At 41.8% G+C, this 19,211-nt stretch overlaps 2 protein-coding genes across 2 annotated transcripts; both read left to right on the forward strand.

Annotated features, from left to right (window-relative positions):
* The first annotated feature begins 1,131 nt into the window (after positions 1-1,131).
* On the forward strand, positions 1,132-5,912 carry LOC120518899 (butyrophilin subfamily 2 member A2-like). The gene is made up of 4 exons (XM_039741952.1): positions 1,132-1,297; positions 3,826-3,897; positions 4,273-4,605; positions 5,800-5,912. The coding sequence occupies exons 2-4, from the start codon at positions 3,828-3,830 to the stop codon at positions 5,910-5,912; spliced, it is 516 nt and encodes a 171-aa protein (XP_039597886.1). The 5' UTR covers positions 1,132-1,297; positions 3,826-3,827.
* LOC120518976 (E3 ubiquitin-protein ligase TRIM39-like) lies at positions 5,913-14,978 on the forward strand. The gene is made up of 7 exons (XM_039742060.1): positions 5,913-6,078; positions 6,807-6,911; positions 7,019-7,045; positions 9,981-10,019; positions 11,248-11,274; positions 11,367-11,393; positions 13,271-14,978. Exons 1-7 carry the CDS (start codon positions 5,913-5,915, stop codon positions 13,810-13,812), a joined length of 933 nt encoding a protein of 310 aa, XP_039597994.1. The 3' UTR covers positions 13,813-14,978.
* Positions 14,979-19,211: the final 4,233 nt, after the last annotated feature.

Here is a 19,211-nt window from a genome sequence, read left to right on the forward strand (position 1 = left end):
GCTGAGAAGTCAAGCAGAATGACCCCTCAAGGTAACTCAGGCCCCTTCTTCAGATGAGATGTCATTGATTACACACACACTTTGATTACAACGCGCCTGAAGAAGAGACCTGAGTTACCTCGAAAGTCTGCATATTGTAATCTTTCTAGTTAGCCAATAAAAGGGGTCATTTTGCTTAACTTCTCACCACATCCATAATGGCTAACATGGTGCCACACCCTAGTACTACAGACTGTTACTCAATCAAAGATAATCTTTTACTTGAAATTATCCACCAAGGGATACTGGATTTCAGGGAGCATCCATATTTAACTTGTGGTAACTGAACTGACCCCCAGATTCACCAATGGAGTCAAGAAACCTGACCAGTCAGAAAGCGTGGAGCACCAAGGCGCTGCTGAAACCAATGAACATATAATAGCCCAGCCATGGCCGAGAGCAATCTTGTGAAGAATAATGTGAAGAAAAAAAGAAACTAAAATCCACAACATAAAACACCAGTGAATGGTTAAGCATTTCTGAAAGATAATTAAATAAAACTTTATCAATGATACGACTCCCCAGTCTGACAGACTCAGAGGTGTTCTTATTATAAGGATGGACCTTAGAAAGAAAGCAATGCTTTTATTCAACTATTCATCTTTTATTGCCTGTTGTTCTCCATTGTTTTTGATAAACAGTAAGAAATGAGCTCGTGTTTAATGTGCGACTGACGTCAGAGCAGGTCAGTCCATTAGGCAACACAGACAGCCATCTGAAGGGTGCCATCTATAAAGTTTAAGAGCGTGTGCTCCTGATAATAACAGGAAGCTGCTCCTTGAATTCAGATGGCACTGAGTGAGCGCTGTGACCTGCTGGGCGCCATTCATGAATGTAAAGGTGTGCACAACAAGGGCTATGTGCTCCTTAAAGTCCACGATATGTACAGAAGGGGGCACCGTTTGTGCTACTGAAGGGGTGCATGCCAAGGGAACTCCCCCCACAAGTCTTCTGAGTCTAATAATATCAAGTACCCGCTATGGACAACGAGAGGCCATGTCACAGGCCATTTTATTTTAATGTGGTTCTGTCTCTTTAAGACTCAGGTGTGTCAGTGTTGGCAGGCTGCCATTTAAAAACGAAAGAGAAATTAATCCGAGGAGGAACACTTTACACAACTCCTTTTATTTTATTCCACGCTATCTTCTCCTTCTACAGACTAATAAGACATTAAGAACATGAAAGACTGACATATTGTACATGAAGTTCACAGACCGCTGATGAAGGACAAATCCTCGTGCTGTGTGAGCTCTAAACGGTGAGAGTGGAGAGAAAACAAAGTGAAAGCAGTAAGTGGAGACATTATGGACGTTTATTGCATTGCTGTTGTTAATGAATCCTTAGGTTGTGAGTGATAAGAATTGTAATTTGGAGGCTCACTCACTCAGTAACGTGTAACTGGCTTATGCTACACAAGTTTACATTGAGGTCGTGCAGATGAAGTGTGTGTTTAGTGAAGGAGCCATGAGCAGAGCAGAAGGCCTTCATTTGAGATCAGGGTGCTGTCATGAATTAGCTTGTCCACCCTGAGTTTTCACCAGTAAAAGTAACTCAAGTCAAGACCACCACAACAAACATTAATGAACATTATGAACATTGATCAGGATTTTACAGATGTAGGTTAGCCTCAGCTCCACCACAGGCTCCTTCAGCTCCTTCAATTCAAAAGATAAAGAACTGATCGTCTCCAGCATATTGTCACTCCTAGAAATGTAGGTGTGATGATTCAAACTTATTATGAGATCTGACTGTGCTTTGTGCTGATAATCATGAACGGGGAAACAGGAGTGCAGACAGTTTACGGTGTCATCAGGGTGTGTTAGGATGAAAGTAGAAATAAGCAGAGAACAACTGGGCTGTCAGGCTCTCCTTTTTGGTTTGATTACTGGATCTACTGGCACAACTGGGAGTCTTGTGTTTCATGAAATGGTGGGCGGTGAAGACACATCAGGAGTACACATGAGAGAAAGCTAGAAATGAATGAATTAGTTAATGAAGTCCTGTACCTAAGTTTAGTATCAAATGGCATTGCTAGCATAATAAACATGAACATCATATACAGCATAGCAGCCAGTGTGAAATGAACAACAATATTACATTCAATCAGCAAAGATATGAGCACGTTTACTGGAGGTCTCATGTCTGTGATCTGTAAAAGACTCCACTGAATTGGCTGAAAAATGAATGTTAAATAAGAAAGAGAAATCACTAAGAGAGAGAACCAGTTGTGCCAGTCCAATGAGGCTGTGTGATCTGACGCTGGAGATGTCGAGTGTTGAAGGCCTGTCTGAGTTCAAAGAGGCGTTTAAAAGATCAGGATTGTCACTTCTGGGCAAACTGCAATGTCTGTGACTTTCATGAATAAAATGGCAACCAACCCAAGGTAGACCTTTATAGTTAATAAACTGTTACCTGAATTTAGGCCATCAATTTTGCACTTTCATAGGTTTAGTTTTTGTGCATACTGTGTTTCTCAATGTTTTTATTTTTATTTAGAGATTTTGTATCATTTTGTGACTTGATTACCACCATGTTGTGTTGACAGCAGATTTTCATTGTCCATTCTATGACTACTGGTGACACGTCACTCGATGTCACAATTCTTCTGGTATAAAATAATGATGTCCAGCTTGAAAATTATATTTATATAGAGCAAAGGAATACCTTTCACAAATACCTTTAATACCGTATAGCCGAAGGAGGCACCATTTGTTTTTTAGGCTTCTGAACTTCTTTCCATTTCACCTCACATTTTTTCTTTCCCCTTTTTTTGTTTTGCTGGCCTCAGTTCTTTATTTGTGAAATGTCCTCCTACATTCATAACGGCTTTGCTTTCCTCTTTCATCTGCTGGTCATCTCTCTAAAGTGAATCTCATACTTTCTAGGACTCACCAGTCCATAACAATAACGACAGAAGAGGAGAACAAATTCCAGTTGGTGACCACTGGGTGGGCCAGTCTGATGCACTTGTGTTTTGAGGGGCTACAATAAGGCAAAGGTGGATGTGACAGACCACAGCTGTACCACTGATGTCTGCCAGTTTGATGACAGAGTGTCATTCCTGTGCCATTGTGGTAGAAATGATTAAAACCAAACTAGATAAGTGAAGGGTGGCACGGTGGTACAGTGGGTAGCGCTGCTGCCTCGCACTAAGGAGACCTGAGACCTCCCTGTGTGGAGTTTGCATGTTCTGCTCGTGTCTGTGTGGGTTTCCTCCTGGTGCTCCGGTTTCCTCCCATAGTCCAAAGACATTCAGGTTAGGTGCATTGGTGATCCTAAATTGTCCCCAGTGTGTGCTTGGTGTGTGCTTGATCTGGGTGTGTGTGCCCTGCGGTGGGTTGGAGCCCTGCCTAGTGTTTGTTTCCTGCCTTGTGCCCTGTGTTGGCTGGAATTGGCTCCAGCGGACCCCCGTGACCCTGTAGTTAGGATATAGCGGGTTGGATAATGGATGGATAGATAAGTGAAGAACTGTGAGTTCACTGGGATGAGAGAGTGCGCTTATTGTAAAGATCAATGAGGTAATAAATAGAAATAATAAAATAAAAGAGCTGAGAGTCAAGTCAAAAAGCTTCATGTCCACCAAAGTGTGCTGGCAGTAAATCAAGTAAAGAATGTCAGTTAAAGCCCCGGGGTTATTAACACGTAAACACAAATGATATAAATGGTGGTCTCTGCTCCTGTCATTTGAAGTGTAGATGACGCAGTTTTATCTGTGAGTTGTTTTACACACCAGTCTGTCAGAGGAGCTGACTTCACAGGTACAATGAGCTCTTCTTTGTGTTTCAGCCATGAACCTTCAGATGCGATGGACTCTTCTTATCTTATTGTTTCTACACAACACAGATATCTCCTGGGCAGGTATGGATGGCTGGCTATATTTACTTAATGTTTAGGTGTAGTAAATGTTTCGTACTATTTATTTACACATTTATCTTCATAGAAAAGTTCAGCAGAAGCAAGTCTCTTTACATAGAATATTTATTTATTTATTTGTAAGCTGTTTTGTCCAAAAATTAAGAGAAACAATGTAATTGTTTTTTGTTTTATGGCTTGCAATAGTTTAAACCTAGAAAAATAATTTAAGGACAGTTTATTCTACAAGAAGTCAGAAAGATGAAATTATAATGAACCATTTATGAGTAGGCTAACATGGTTTTCATTAACTTTTGTCATTTTTTCTAATTTACAAATCACATCCTGGTCGTCACTCCACTCTTGTGGTTCTCTTTCCAGACAGCTTCATCGTTGTTGGTCCTTCTAAGCCCGTCGTCACTTATGTCGGTGAAGATGTGGTCCTGCCAGCCTCCCTCTCACCAGCGCTTAATGCTGAGGCCTTTGAAGTGAGGTGGTTTACAACGGACTTCAGGTCACCAGAGCTGTTATACACCAATTACAATATCGGGAGACAGAGTGACACAAGAAGAACTCTGAGCAGAGACAACCTCAAGAATGGCAACGTGTCTCTAATAATCAGAAATGTCCGTGTTTCTGATGAACATCTCTACAAGTGTCTTGTGTACTCTGGACAAAGAGAAGAGGAGACTCAGGTCTCACTCACTGTTGAAGGTCAGTGTGCATTTGGGATTTACAATTTTTGTTTCTAGTTGTATTATGGGATGGCACAATGACTCAGTCATCAGGTTTGACTTTTCTTCTGAGTTTTATGATTTTCCTTTCAAATAGAAAGACTATGAATTGGTTTAACTGGTGATGTTAAAGTTGGGCAGTATGAGTGACTGGGTCCCATGATGAGATAAGGAAGATAATAATAATAATAATAATAATAATAATAATAATAATAATAATAATAATAATAATAATAATAATGAAACAATGTATTTATGTCATACATTCCTCCTTATCAAAGCTCTTCACAGAAAGAACAACTGAGAATATATGACATTGGAAACAAACACTAAATAAAGACAAATACAGAATATACAAAGAACTGAAGTAAAATAAAAGTTGACAAACCAGAATAAAATACAAACATACCATTAAAAATGAGAAAACCTTGAATCAGTAACATTGTGTGATACAAACAAACATCATCTGAGGTGGTCCTGCAGCCCTGAAACTCTATAAATGATATAAGGTGTATAACTAGATATGCTAAAACATAACAGGTAAGTAATAAACAGAGTAAGATTATAAACATAACATACATAAGGACACAAACAATGAAATATACACAATTATAATATTTAAAAATCACCAGAAGATCACAGATGGTTAAACTACACCTAAAGTGGGTTAAGACCCTGTCTAAAACTTGACACTGGACGCCATCAGGTGGGACATCAAGTGTGACAGCAGGTCACCTGAGAAGCCTCCCAGCACAGACAGCATGCCAAGGAATTGGAGTCCAGAGGTCAAAGGTGTTGCTCCTCTGGTTTGTAGGACTGTTGAGGTGACAAACTCCTCAGGTCCAGGCCAGTAATATTTCAATAGCTGGTCTCTTTATTTATGAGTGTGAAGACATTCAAAGAAATGCCCTCAAAGTCTACAAACCTGCCAACTTACCTCAGTTGGTCCCAAGCATTTACAAACTGACGCTCTGCCAAGTTTCATTAAATATGAGCAATAAATAAAATGATCAGAAACAAGTCAAACAAAATAAAATCAAAGCCTGCACTCCAAACTAAAACAACCAAATTCCTTTATTTGAGCAGTTCATTCCTAACCGTATGCCATGTCAGCTGATGTTAAAGTGTTTCTTCTTCTTCTTCACTGATCTTCCACTCTTTTGTGTTTCATTAGTTTTAGGTGCTCAGCCCTCCATTTCTATGAGCTCCACTGAAGGCCAGAAGACCCAACTGGAGTGCAGCTCGGAGAAGTGGAACCCCAACCAGAAGTCACCTGGAGGGGCATGAATGGGGCAGACGGACGCCACAGTCCACAATAAAGTCAGAGCGGGACTCGAGGGTCTTCTGAGAGTGAGCAGCGTCCTCCCGGTGAAGGAGGAGTACAACGTGTTCAGCTGTCTGATGAGAAGTAAAGCACCAAAGCCAGACTGGCACTCCGGACTTGGCATCTACAGTACGTCATTGAATAGTGTGGCACTAGCAGCATTGGCACTTTATTTTTACACAGAATGTGGCACTAAAGCACATATTTGTAGATCAGCTCTAAAAGCTAGGCTCCCATTTACTAATTACCTGGAAAATCAATGTAGTAACTAATGTAGTATTAAACGATGTGCCATATGCACATTAAAAGAAAAGATCCATAAGTGGAAATGAAATATGAATAAGAGTTGGAACTTTGAAATACAGGAATTCACATCACCACACACACGTGAACAAATCTACAATGTCAGGTACAGTTGGCTAGCAGTGCGACTTTGAGACAAGGCCATCGTGAAAATAGAAAAATAGAAAATTCAGTTGTGACTCAGTCTAGGAGTGGACCTCCATATATATCTGTGTCACGTGATTCAAAGAAATGAAAAGTAAACGTGTAGATTAAAAGACGTAGGAGACAAACACTGGAGGAGAACGACACTGAGTGGACATTAATGGAGGTGAGATACTGGATAATTAATGATGGAGAATGAGAGGGCTGATGGACACGCTGATGACATGGCTGTGAAGGTGTGTTTGGTCCCAGGCTCCAGCTACAGGAGCACATCATCTGTGGTGTAAATGCAGGGTCTCATGATGCTCCCTTAGCATGAAGGAGTCCCACTTGATGGATTCTTCTGTGTTTTCCTCACCTGAACCTCATTCCTGTCTCACAGACTCACACGTCTTCCCCTCATTTTGCAGGTTTCTCTTCAGGGGTCTCTGGCTGGTTGGTGGCTTTCTGCGTCTTGTTGGTTCTTTGCTTAGTGGTGACTCCCCTGCTGGTCATTCAATGGAGAAGAATGAGAGGTGAGGACAGAAGATCTCACATCGACATCAGAACAGACTGACTGCTCAGTAAATGGTAACGTTATTCATAAATAATTCATCTTTATGTTCTTTTTTGTCTTCCCTAGAAACAAACACCAGATATGATTCAATAGGTGAGTACAGTTTGATTTCAGTTCCTTTGTGGCTTTTACTGTCATCGGTGAATCCTGAGACGTGTCAGTCAGTTTGTATTTTGATCACACAATTCACAGTTAGCGGCTGTAGGAGTCCACATTGGAAATCCACTGACAATGGAAGGACATGCAGACTGTCCACTGGAGACATCATACCAGGAGCTGACCTGGAGTTTGAGTGCTGTGGGCTGACAAACCTAACGTCACGTGTGCGCTGAGTGCCAAATGGCTCCTCCATTACACATTTAGTCCTCTCTCTAGTCGTGAGTCAGCACAGGGCTGTAGATATGAGACACTCTGATCAAGGACTGGTCTGATGAGCTCGACTTGTGCTGATTTACCTCTTTCTACTTGGCCACTGCTCATCTGTCTCCTGTGATGGTGAGGTGGCTTCTCAGGGGTCTTCAGAGTCCATGAATATCTGAGCAGTTCAATTAGTGAAGGCCTTGGTGTGACTGAATAAACGTGAACTGGTCAGGAAATTCAAAATGGGAGATCAGGCCGGCCAGCCTGAATGTGAAGAGGAGACGATTTGAAAATGGTCAGCATTGAGCCAATGTGGCCCACCACGTTCAGTGAAGTCTTGTGTGTCTCCTTTGTGTTGGTGCTTCATGTGTGAATAGGGAAGGAAACAAAAAACAATGAAAAATAAACAGCTTTTAAAATTTATTTTATGATTTTGAATCTAAAATTCATTCATCTGTTTTCTGATTCCAATTAACGGTAGCAGAGAGTTGACACACGACAGTAGAAATCCATTTGTAAGGTGCCAGTCTGTGACTCACACACTCACACACACACACACACACACACACAGACACACTCACACACACACACACACACACACACACTCACACACACACACACACACACTCACACTAATACTCTTAATATATTTATTGTACTTCTTTGGAATGAACATCAGAGAGAAAGCCACGCAGACAGAAGAGAAGTATGTTCACTGACTGGGCTGGGCAACAGTGCCAACCTCTGTGCCAGCATGTTCACTAATAATAATAATAATAATAATAATAATAATAGCACATTTTATTTGTAACACACATTTCTTGAACCAGAGTGCAATAAGGCATAGCAAGATAAGAAGAATAAAAAGTATAAAGTAAGCAGTAAATATCCATCCATCCATTATCCAACCCGCTATATCCTAACTACAGGATCACGGGGGTCTGCTGGAGCCAATCCCAGCCAACACAGGGTGCAAGGCAGGAAACAAACCCTGGGCAGGGTGCCAGCCCACCGCACAAGTAGCAAATAACAAAGTAAAAACCAATTTGTGACATCCAGTAATAAATCCAAACAAAGTCGGAGAGTCAATCAGAACGTCATTAGATTCTGTAAATCAAGTTCTCATCCTCCATGACTTGACGTTTCCTCCTGCAGTGACAAAGAGCCAGCAGAATGGAGGGTCTGATGAGGCCACAGATGTGACAAGAGGCTGTGCCGTGGACTTCTTTGTGTGTTAGAATGAGAGTTTTAAATGTGACGTGTTTGTGAGCAGAGAGCCAGTGCAGTGACGCCAGTACAGGGGTGATGTGACGGTTCAGTGACGTATGGGTACGAGTCTGAGCAGCACAGTTTTGCACACACTGGAGCTTCTTAAGAGAATTTGCTGGTAGACCAAAGAGAAGAGCATTGCAATAATCTCAATGATGAAGGGCCTTAGATGAAGACATGAATTCTCTTTTCAGAAGCAGATAGTAACTGAAATATTCAGGTCCTGCAGTCTTGTGCTGATAAAACAAATACATTTTAGTAATGTTTTTAATGTGTGCATCAAACGTGAGCTGACTGTCATAAATAACTCCAAGGTCACAGACATTAATGGTAGGTGATAACAGAATTCTATCAACAGATGAACTCAAATGATTTATTTTTTGCACAGAAGAAGGACCCATTAAAGATCTCAGTCATTAAGCAATTTGATTGAAGGAACGTCTGTTGCACCCTTGACTTTGTTTCATGGAGTCAGTTTGTGAGGAGAGTAGTGGTGGAAGTTTACCCCAATATGGATTTGAGTGTCATCTGCGTAACAATGATCTCCTAAATCGTACATCTCTGTCATTTCCCCTAAAGGTTACATATAAATATGGTATCGTATGTAACGTATGTCACCTGAAAAGTCTTCACTTGTGACAATGTCCCTAGTCAACCTCAGAAGCAGACATATTGCTGTATATTTTTTGGCCACTAGAGGTGCCCCAGAGCTCTGAACAGCAGATACAACCACGTCAGACACCAACGGAGGATAACATAACATGTTTTATTACATGACAACACCTCACAACTCTTACTTTAAACAATACGTCAAATAAGTGCTTTATTGTCTCCCTCTGCTCCTCCTTAGTGAGTGTCATCCTCTTCCTCCCAACTCTGACTCTCCAAGTGAAGGAGACGCTCTCTTGTATGTTGGACCCTGGTGTACTTCTGGTGTCATCACATTGCATTCTGAAAGCACATATGGGGGTCACATGATCAGGTACTGTAGGCTCTCTTATGGAAGTGCCCTCTGGTGGCAGACACAGACCCTGGCAGGATTGCCCTTCTGAACTACAAGTCATATGAACTGAGCCAGTGGATCACTGCCGTCCCTCATATTGTAGGCTGTATTGTCCTTGATATTTCATCCCGTCCATCTGTTAAATTTCCACCACGCGTAGGACAAGAACCAAAAGCCATCCTGGGCAGGTGGCACAGCCTTTCATTGTGGCCTCCCAGCTGGACAAAGTATCAGCCTTCACCCCAGTTGTGACGCCACTCCATCCGGTATGACGTTCACAATATACAGTATATATAAATATTCATCTGAGGTGTCCTTCATCCATGGAGAGACTGGTGTTGTCAGTCCCACTTCTCTTCTCAAATGTTCACTTTGTTCTTCTCTTTTTGTCTACAGTTGGATTCCTTCCTATATGGTTCCTGCACAAGGAAATTGGTAAGAAAAGATTTTTCTTCTTTGTATTAAAATGCAAAATAAAACTGTTAAAGATTTAAATGGAGGGAGAGAGTTTAGTAATTCAAGGGACACAATAAGAACGTGAAACATTAGTGCTAGAAATGACAAGTCCAAGTAGAGGCACTTTGCTAAGAAACATTCTGGAGTCTAAGGATGCTTTCCTGATAATATTATTATGAATATGATTTGTATTGGATTCCATGTCTGAGAGTGAATCAGTATTTTATAAGAACTGTTTGAACGTTCTTAGCTCACACACACCCTGAGGTGCCCACTGTGCTGTCCTCTCAGATCTTATTTACGCCACTCAGTAAGGTGCCTTGTGTTTTCTTCTCATTTTCTTCTTTTATTTTAGTCCACTCTTCTTAACGTTGGTCCATCAGTTTGAGGGTCCTGGGGCTCAGACCCTACCTCAGTAGTACTGGACACAACACAAGAGTCCTCCTTATCCTTTGTTTGCTGTTGTTTTTATTCTAAAGCTCCGTCTGCTCCACTCAGTCTGATTATTAAACATTTGGATTTCTGTCCTCACATTTGGATTCACCTCATTATTTTAACTGTGAACCCCTAAGAGTGAGCAGGACCCCGTGAAGTGGGCATCACATGTCACCTGATAGAAGTTCAGTCCTCCACTGTCACTCTGATGTCTCAGGTCACACAGCAGTTTGTTTCTGGTCACCGACACTCAGACAGTTGGCACTGAGGAGCCATTTGAACTGACAATGGAGAAGACAAATAGCAAGGCCATCAGTAGGAGACAAACTGGTCAAGACGAGGGTCTTCTGGCACGTGTCTTATTGTATTGCAGTCACACAATTACACCTGCAGCGTTCATTTCTGTGTTTCTGTGGTCACGAGGACACGGTCAGAAGTCTCACAGTAGGACCTCCACTCCTAATAATCATAAATAATTCTGTTCCTTCTTCATCAGACGTTGCGCAGATTCAAAGCCAAAGGCCAGTAGGCTGTTAATTCTGCAAATCCACTTTCAGTCTGTGCTTGGCACTCCAGCTATTGTCATGTCCATTGTTCTGCTGTCTATTATAAGGGGTCTTTATGAAGGGAAATTTGAAATGCAAAGATAATTTAAGACTTCAGAAGAGGAAAATGAAAGTAAATGAAAGTAGCGAGTGAGAACTGAAGAGATGATGTGTTAAGTTGACCCACCTGATTATTCACTCAGTAACGCAGCTCTCTTCTTCTGCAGAAAAGTCACAACGCGTCACCAATGCAGGTACAATATTTGAACTGGGGTCTCTGGGGGTCTTTCAAGTCTCACTCTTTATTGGACTCATTAAGTTTATTTCTTTATTTCTTATTTTACAGAATGGAGGAGAATATGCAGCTCAGCAGGTACGGTTGATAAGCTGGTCATGAAATTCTCATTTTCTGTGTCTGTAGTCTTTGTGTCTTCATGTTAAACGTGTCACCTTCATGACCATGACAAGCAGCACCTTGTGAGCTCTGTGACTGTCCCCCAGGTCTCAGTTAATGGCTGAGGTCCCTCTGTGTGGGTGACATGGTGACACAGTGGTAGCACTGCCATCTCCCAGTAAGGACACTGGGGTTCACATCCTGGGGGCTCCTTGTGTGGAGTTTGCATGTTCTGCCTGTGACTGTGAGGGTCTCCTCCGTGTGCTCCAAAGACATGCAGGTTAGGTGGTCCGTGACGTCAGTTAGCCCTGATGTGTGTCTGAGTGTTTACCCGCTGATGGACTGGCGTCCCGTCCATGGGTTGTTCCTGCCTTGCCCTGATGCCTGCTGTGATCGGCTCCATCTGCCCCTCGACTCTGCCCTGGATAAGCAGGTTATGACAATGGATGGCTGCTTGTTCTGTGTGTTTAAAGGCAGATGAGCTGCTAGTTAAGACCTCAGCCTCTACTGCCCCCTGGTGGTCTCTTTGAATATCGCTAGTTCTCTTATTCCTATGAAGTTCACTAAACAGTCCTCTGTCATAAACAGCTGGATTCTCCTTGGCAGGCGGACATTACTTTATTTTGTGTTCCAAGAACATCAGACAAGTCAGTAAAGACAGAACTAAAGACCGGACCCTCCTCGCAGACACAACTCCTCAGATGTCTTCCTCGGTACAAAGGACGCTCGTTTGTCTTGTAGACTTTATTCTCAGAAGGTCACTTTGATTCGGTGGTCTCGTACCGATTAGCACTGCATGTCATTGTCACTAATCCTGCTACTTAAAGACTCCATGATGTCCCTTCTGTCACTTAGGACCCTCTTGTGTTTCAGTGCAGACCCTTTCTCCAGGCCCACATTTCCAGCATGTCGATGTTGAAGTATTTGTGAGATGACAACACTGAGGACACACTTGAGGTTTTCACTCCCAACATTTGCTCTTTTTAAAGTAAACTGAGTGCTGCTGAGTCCTCAAAGGGCCCGCTGTCCATTCTCAGCCCCTCAGTGTCCAGTCCTGTCCCCTCTTTAGTGCCACTTTGTGTTTTGTCCTGCTGTCCTGTCCTTTGTCATCACTATCAGTGTTGTCACCTTGAATGTCCTCTCCTTATTAAAGCCCCCTCACCTGTACTTACCGGTCACATGGTGTCCCTGCTGACTGATGACTTGTGACACTTCATCCTCATCACTGACAGGCGGCCATCTTGTGTTGTTAGATTCAGTGTCATAAATTCAGTGCCCCCCATTGTCACTTCTGACAAGGAACTGAGAAACATAAAGTGGAGGGTCTGCTAAATAAAAGGCCACCAACTCAGTGTAAGGACGAGAAAAGTGACAGAGTCACCGCAGAGCAGAGCAGAGCAGAACAAAATGAAACAAAGTGGACAGGAATGACAGGAACAGGAGGACAACAGGCCAGGGGGGACATGAGACCCTCAGGTTAGTGATGACAAGTCTGAGAGCTGCTGGTGAGTCTGTGAACGAGTGCCAGGCCTCACTCGTGGTCTTCTTGTTTGTGTCTTTAACAAATCCTCGCTGTGTGATTCGTCTTTTATTAAAATGTTCACAGCGTGGTGATCAGGCTCTTTAGGGTTAAATGAAGTTAAAATGGAGGAGGTCAGAGGTGCGACTACACGGGGGGCCGAGCAGTGACACAGAGAGACACACGAGGGGCTTGGTGGGCTGAGAACTGAACACGTGCTGTTTGACGTCTTTGTCTTTTTAATGTTCAGGTCCTTCAAGGAGTGTAAATGTGTTGTTGTCTTCCTCAAGTCCCCTGATTTCCTAACGTCTTCCTCTTTTCTTCTTCTTCTCCTCAGCTGATGTCACTTTTGACCCTGAGACTGCAAATCAGTGGCTCATTGTGTCTGAAGACGGGAAAGAAGTGAGAGACACAGACACATGGCAGAGAGTGACAGACAATCCAAAGAGGTTTGACCGCTATCCTATTGTCCTGGCCAGAGAAGGATTCACGTCAGGGAGACACTACTGGGAGGTGGAGGTCGGGGGGAAGACTAACTGGGATTTAGGAGTTGCCAGAGAGTCGGTCAACAGGAAGGGGGAGATTACAGTGAGCCCAGATAATGGATACTGGACTGTGTGTCTGAGGAATGAGAACGAGTACAAGGCTTTTGATTACAGTTCTGTGATTCTACCTCTGAGAGTGAAGCCCCAGACAGTGGGGGTCTTTCTGGACTATGATGAAGGTCAGGTCTCCTTTTACAATGCCCAGTCCCGCTCTCACCTCTACACCTTCACAGACTCCTTCACTGAGCCCCTCTATCCGTACTTCAATCCTGAATTTAATGACGGTGGTAAAAACGCGGCCCCTCTGGTCATCTGCCCCCTGCGCACACACTGACCCCTCTGTATTAATGTCGTCTGTCCGTCTCTGAGAAGCACAAAGCCGATGGAGACTTTCTTTAACATTTAGACCACCGAACTCAAAGCCCCCCTGAGGTGTCCTGCTGTTTGCTGCTCGTCTGATTTTCATTTTCAGGATTTCTGTGTTTAATGAGACATCAGGACTGAACACTTGAGATTTTTAAATGGCTTCGGATCAAAGCGTCGGCTCCATAATCAAATATGAATCTGAGGGTCTGAGAATGAACAGAAATCCTGAGTGCGCGTCTTTAATTTGACATTCAAAGAGGAATTCAACAAAGATGGTCGTGTTCTCCACAGCACTGGATTGGTTTTCTTCAGTCGTCGTGTGACGTCACTTGCTGGTGGTCAGTCCTGATGACCCTGAGGTGACCACTTTGTGACATTAAAAGACATGAAGAGTGTGAGCTGAGCAGAAGAAATCTGAGACCCTGAATATCGAGACCACCGTCCATTTTGTAACTCGCTTATCTAATTCAGGGTCACAGGGGGCTGTCAATGTGGGGGGCAACACGGATAAGAACCAACCTGTGACACCAGAGCTGAAGGCCGGACCACCAATCACTGTGCTACTACAAGACCACCGATCAGACAAACATGAATTCCTATCTAGCGTTATATACTTCTATTGTTAAACGTGGACTGAAATACACAACACTGTAAGTCTGCTGAGAAGTTCATCAACACTGAGATGAGTTTGTGATGAAATGAAATAAAACAGAAAGGGACGTCAAATGAAATAAAGAAAGGCAGGAATTACAAAAAGAAATCATCGACATCAGTGAGGTGACACGGCGCTGTCCTCTGTAAGAAAATGGCTTCTCGTGAACTTCTCTGAGGGTCCACCTCACAGTCCTGAACCTCCGGCAGACTCGACGTCATTTCAGTGACACACACAGGTGGTCTGTTGCAGTGCTGGAGTCGGAGTGTGTGACAGAAATGACAATAATAAGTTTAATTACTGAACAGAGTGCTAGACGTGAGGAAAAGAACTGAAGAAACAGAATTACAAAATGGACGACTTCACACAAATCAGAACAATTAAAAATGACAACAGAATACAGAATTGTGTGTGAATGGCACCTCTTGTGGTCATGAAGTGTAATTAAAATAATTAAAAATGGACCCAAGTTCATTAATCCAGTCCTCGTCTGAATCAGTTTATTTATTGTGCATTTGAGTGTGAAGGCGTATGTGAGACTCAGAAATGTCACTTTGTCTGTCATTTATAAATGAACTCAAATAGAGTCAGGGACAGAGCTGCAAGTGTGTTTGTCTGGTGTTACCAGTGACCAGGGGATGTGCGACTGGGAGAACTGGGAGAAAAGTCATGTGACACCAGGAGAACACGTTAACTCCACAGAGACGCTGAGCATGCTGGGAATTGAAATTAGGAGCTGTGAGACACTGGGCCACTTGGGGGCTTTAATAATAATAATAATAATAATAATAAAGTTACATTTGTTGAACAGAAGCCTCTATAAATACACGTCAGCCTGCAGTATGAAAGTTGACGTCACTGATGAGATTTGCTGAGTGACATTAGAGTTGTAGATAAACTCGTGTCATCAGCGTGATCTTCATGCTCTTCCTCTCACTAATCACAGTCACTGCTCTCGTCTGCACACCACACACATGTCGGTGGTCTTACTGTTCGTATCTTTGACTTTCTCACATGTTAATGAAACTCTAAACGTGATGTTCGTGTTTGTCAAGCAGACAAGTCAGAGTTTCCTGTAATCTGCACACTTGTCACTAAACCTGAACTTGAATGTTTGCCCGTCTTCTCCTTTCTTGGAGGAACATTTTGGAAGAAGAAGCTGTCAGGTTCAACATGAATGAATAAAACCTTTGCTGTATGTTGAATTTTCACACCAGGATAGTGAAATACGTGACACAGAAAAGCAGCAGAACAAAGTGTGACAGGTGAGGTGTGACTTTGAGGAAGGCCACCAGATATGCCATCAGATGGAACTTCATGCACTTGTTTGTGTAGATGAAGAAAACTTGAAAAGTTATGTCAAGACTTAAGCTACTTGATTTTTTAAGAAAAGTAATTTCAATGACGTGTATCTGAGAAAATATTTTATTTTTATCTTTAAAGAATTAAAAGATCAGATTTATGTGACTTTCATGTTTAAAAAGATGCCTGAATAAATACAAAGGGGAAATTGTTGATTTCAGATTCCACTGTTAATTCTGTTTATTTGCACATATTAATTCATTTAAACATCAATCCCACTGATTTGTCTGGCTGTCTGTTTTTATGTTTTTCTTTATTTGTATTCCTAATATTAAAGACTGCATTCATCCCTAAATATAATAATTATTGTGTTAAGTTGTCACGATGTAAAATGAGATGACTCAGAGTCCACAGACGACACATTTAATCCAACAATAGAAAGCCGCTAACAGACTAAAACTTCCCGTTTCTGTTCCTTTCTTCTTCTGTTTTTCACAGCCCGCTATCCCCACCTAGTGGCACAAGGACAGAACACCACGTACTGTAAACACATTTAGATTTGAACTACAGCTGTGAACTTCACTGACACCCTTCAGATGAGTCAATTTGTCAATGTCAATTCAATGACAATTTATTTATTCATATAGCACATTTAAAAAACATAGTAATGCTGCGGCCAAAGTGCTTTACAATAATAGAATAAAAGAAAAAAAAAACAATTTAACATAAAAACATAAATAGAAATAAAATATATGAACATAAAATAAGATACATAACAAACAGAAGTAAGATTACATAATCACAATGAGTATTACTGAAGGTCATGGAATGCAAGTGAATAGAAATGAGTCTTTAATCTCGTTTTGATTTGTTGACGACTCCTTTATGTGACGAGGTAAAGAGCTTCACAGGCGAGGCTACATAAGCCCTGTGTGTCCTCTTAGTTTGACACTCGGTATGAGAGACATCAAGAGACAACTGACCAGAAGATCTAAACTCTCTACATGGCTGGTGTAAAACACACAATTCAGATAAATAGGCAGGAGCAAAGCCATGTAAAGATTTAAAAACTAGAAACACGATTTTAAAATCAATTTGAAAACTGACAGGCAGCAGCCAGTGTAAAGAAGCTAAGATTGGAGAAACAGAATCAGACTTTCTTTCCCAACCAGAAAGCGAGCTGCAGCATTCGGGACCAACTGTAACCTGCATATCAGAGATTTGCTAATCCCAGAATACAGCGAGTTGCAGTAATCATAAAAACATAAAAGCACGAGTAGCTTTCTCAAGATAGCTAGAAGATAAAAAAGGTTTGATCTTACCTAACAGACGAAGTTGGAAAAAGCAACTCTTGACTACAGAATTACTTGTTTCTCAAAAGAGAGGTTACTATCAAAATAACACCAAGATTGTGGACTTGAGGTTTGTAAAAGACAGAGAAAGAGCCGAGAAGTCCAAGACCAATTTGGGCTTTAGCTGATGGACCCACTATAAGCACCTCCATTTTATTTTGATTCAGATGAAGAACATTATTAGCCATCCAGGATCTTAGTTCAGACAGACAGTTGTGCAGTTGATTCATTGCAGAGTTGCAGACGGGAATATAAACCTGAGTATCATCAGCATAGCAGTGAAAAGAAATGTTAAATTTCCTACAAATAGCTCCAATAGGGTGAAGGTATATAGAGAATAAAATAGGAGCCAAAATGGATCCCTGAGGAACACCATATTTAAGAGAAGCAGTAGATGAAAAAGGAATTTAAAGTCACTGAAAAGTGTCTACCAGTTAGATATGACCTGAACCAGTTAAGAGCGGCCCCTTTAAGAACAACACTATGTTCAAGCCACATCAGCAATATCTGATGGTCAATGGTGTCAAAGGCAGCGGACAGGTCAAGGAGGACAAGGACTGCCGCATCACCTGAGTCAGTAATAAGAGAGATGTCGTTGAACACTTTCAGGAGTGCCGTTTCAATACCATGATAACGCCTAAAGCCAGATTGGTAGGTCTCAAATAAATTATTGGAGTTAAGGTGATCGACCAATTGATTATAAATAATTTTTTCTAGAATTTTAGCCAGAAATGGCAGCTGGGAAATTGGACAACAATTGGGTAAAACTCCAGGATCTAATCCTTCCTTTTTTAGACGGGGACGGACTGCAGCATGTTTAAAAAATGAGGGCACAACCCCTGAACTAATAGAATCATTTATAATGGCTAGTAAAGGTGGACCCAAAACATCAAAGGCTTCCACTAAGAGGCGTGGTGGTACAATATCAAGAGGCTGGAGAGATGGTTTAAGGGTGTCAATGGTACTTTTTAAATGTGAAAGTGAGACAAGATCAAAAGATTCAAATACAATACCACAAGTAACAGTAGGAAGTTCATAGCCAGTTTGAACAATGCCACGGCGGATAGTATCAATTTTGCTGACAAAGAATGATAGAAACTGCTCACATGAATGAACAGTGCTATTTAATCCCATCACAGAATGAGGGTGAATGGCCGCATTAATTGAATTAAATAAGACCCTAGGATTCTTTGAATGACGGGATACTAAATCGCCAAAGAAGTCATGTTTCGATTTTTTAACTTCAGCCTGGAAATTGAAAAGAGAAGTCCTGAAAATCTGTTTAGAGATAGTCAGTCCATCTTTTTTCCAACGCCGTTCAGCAGTTCGACAGGCGCGGCGCAGTGATCGCGTAGTTTCATTTAGCCAGGGAGCAGGTCTTACCTTATTACTGCGTATCTTGGGCGGAGCAATTGCGTCTAAAACCGTTTTACAGGAGGAATTAAATTTTACGACAGAATCATCGATATCATTATTTTGGTCATGCATATAAAGACTACAGAAAATGGTTTTAAAATCAGATATAATGGAAGAATTTAAAAAGCGCGAGCAGCGTGGGGGACAGCTATTAGTCTGGACATCAACAGTAATATGCAGATCCATCATTACAGAAAAGTGATCAGTGAAAGAAACATCACATGAATCAATACTATTCACTGAAATATCACGAGTAAGAACGAGATCAAGGGTGTGACTGACAGAGTGAGTTGGCGTATTAATATGCTGGATAAAATCAAATGAGTCCAATAGTGATAAAAAGTCTTTGACCAAAGGTTTCGATTGACAACAAACGTGAATGTTGAAATCACCAACAATAAATACTTTGTCATGGGAGAGGGTGATATCAGCCAGGAGATCAGAGAATTCAGAAATGAAAGTATCATTAATTACAGGAGGTCTATAAACCACAGCAAACAACAAAGAAGGGGAGCTGCACACTTCGAAAAGTTGAAGTTCAAAGCTGCTAAACGGACCCCTTGTAAGGCTCCGACACGAGAACATACTTTTAAAAACAGTGGCAATGCCCCCCCCACGACGAGTCAAACGAGGAGAGTTTAAAAA

Source organism: Polypterus senegalus, chromosome 1 (assembly GCF_016835505.1).
Source record: "Polypterus senegalus isolate Bchr_013 chromosome 1, ASM1683550v1, whole genome shotgun sequence".
Taxonomy (NCBI): domain Eukaryota; kingdom Metazoa; phylum Chordata; class Cladistia; order Polypteriformes; family Polypteridae; genus Polypterus; species Polypterus senegalus.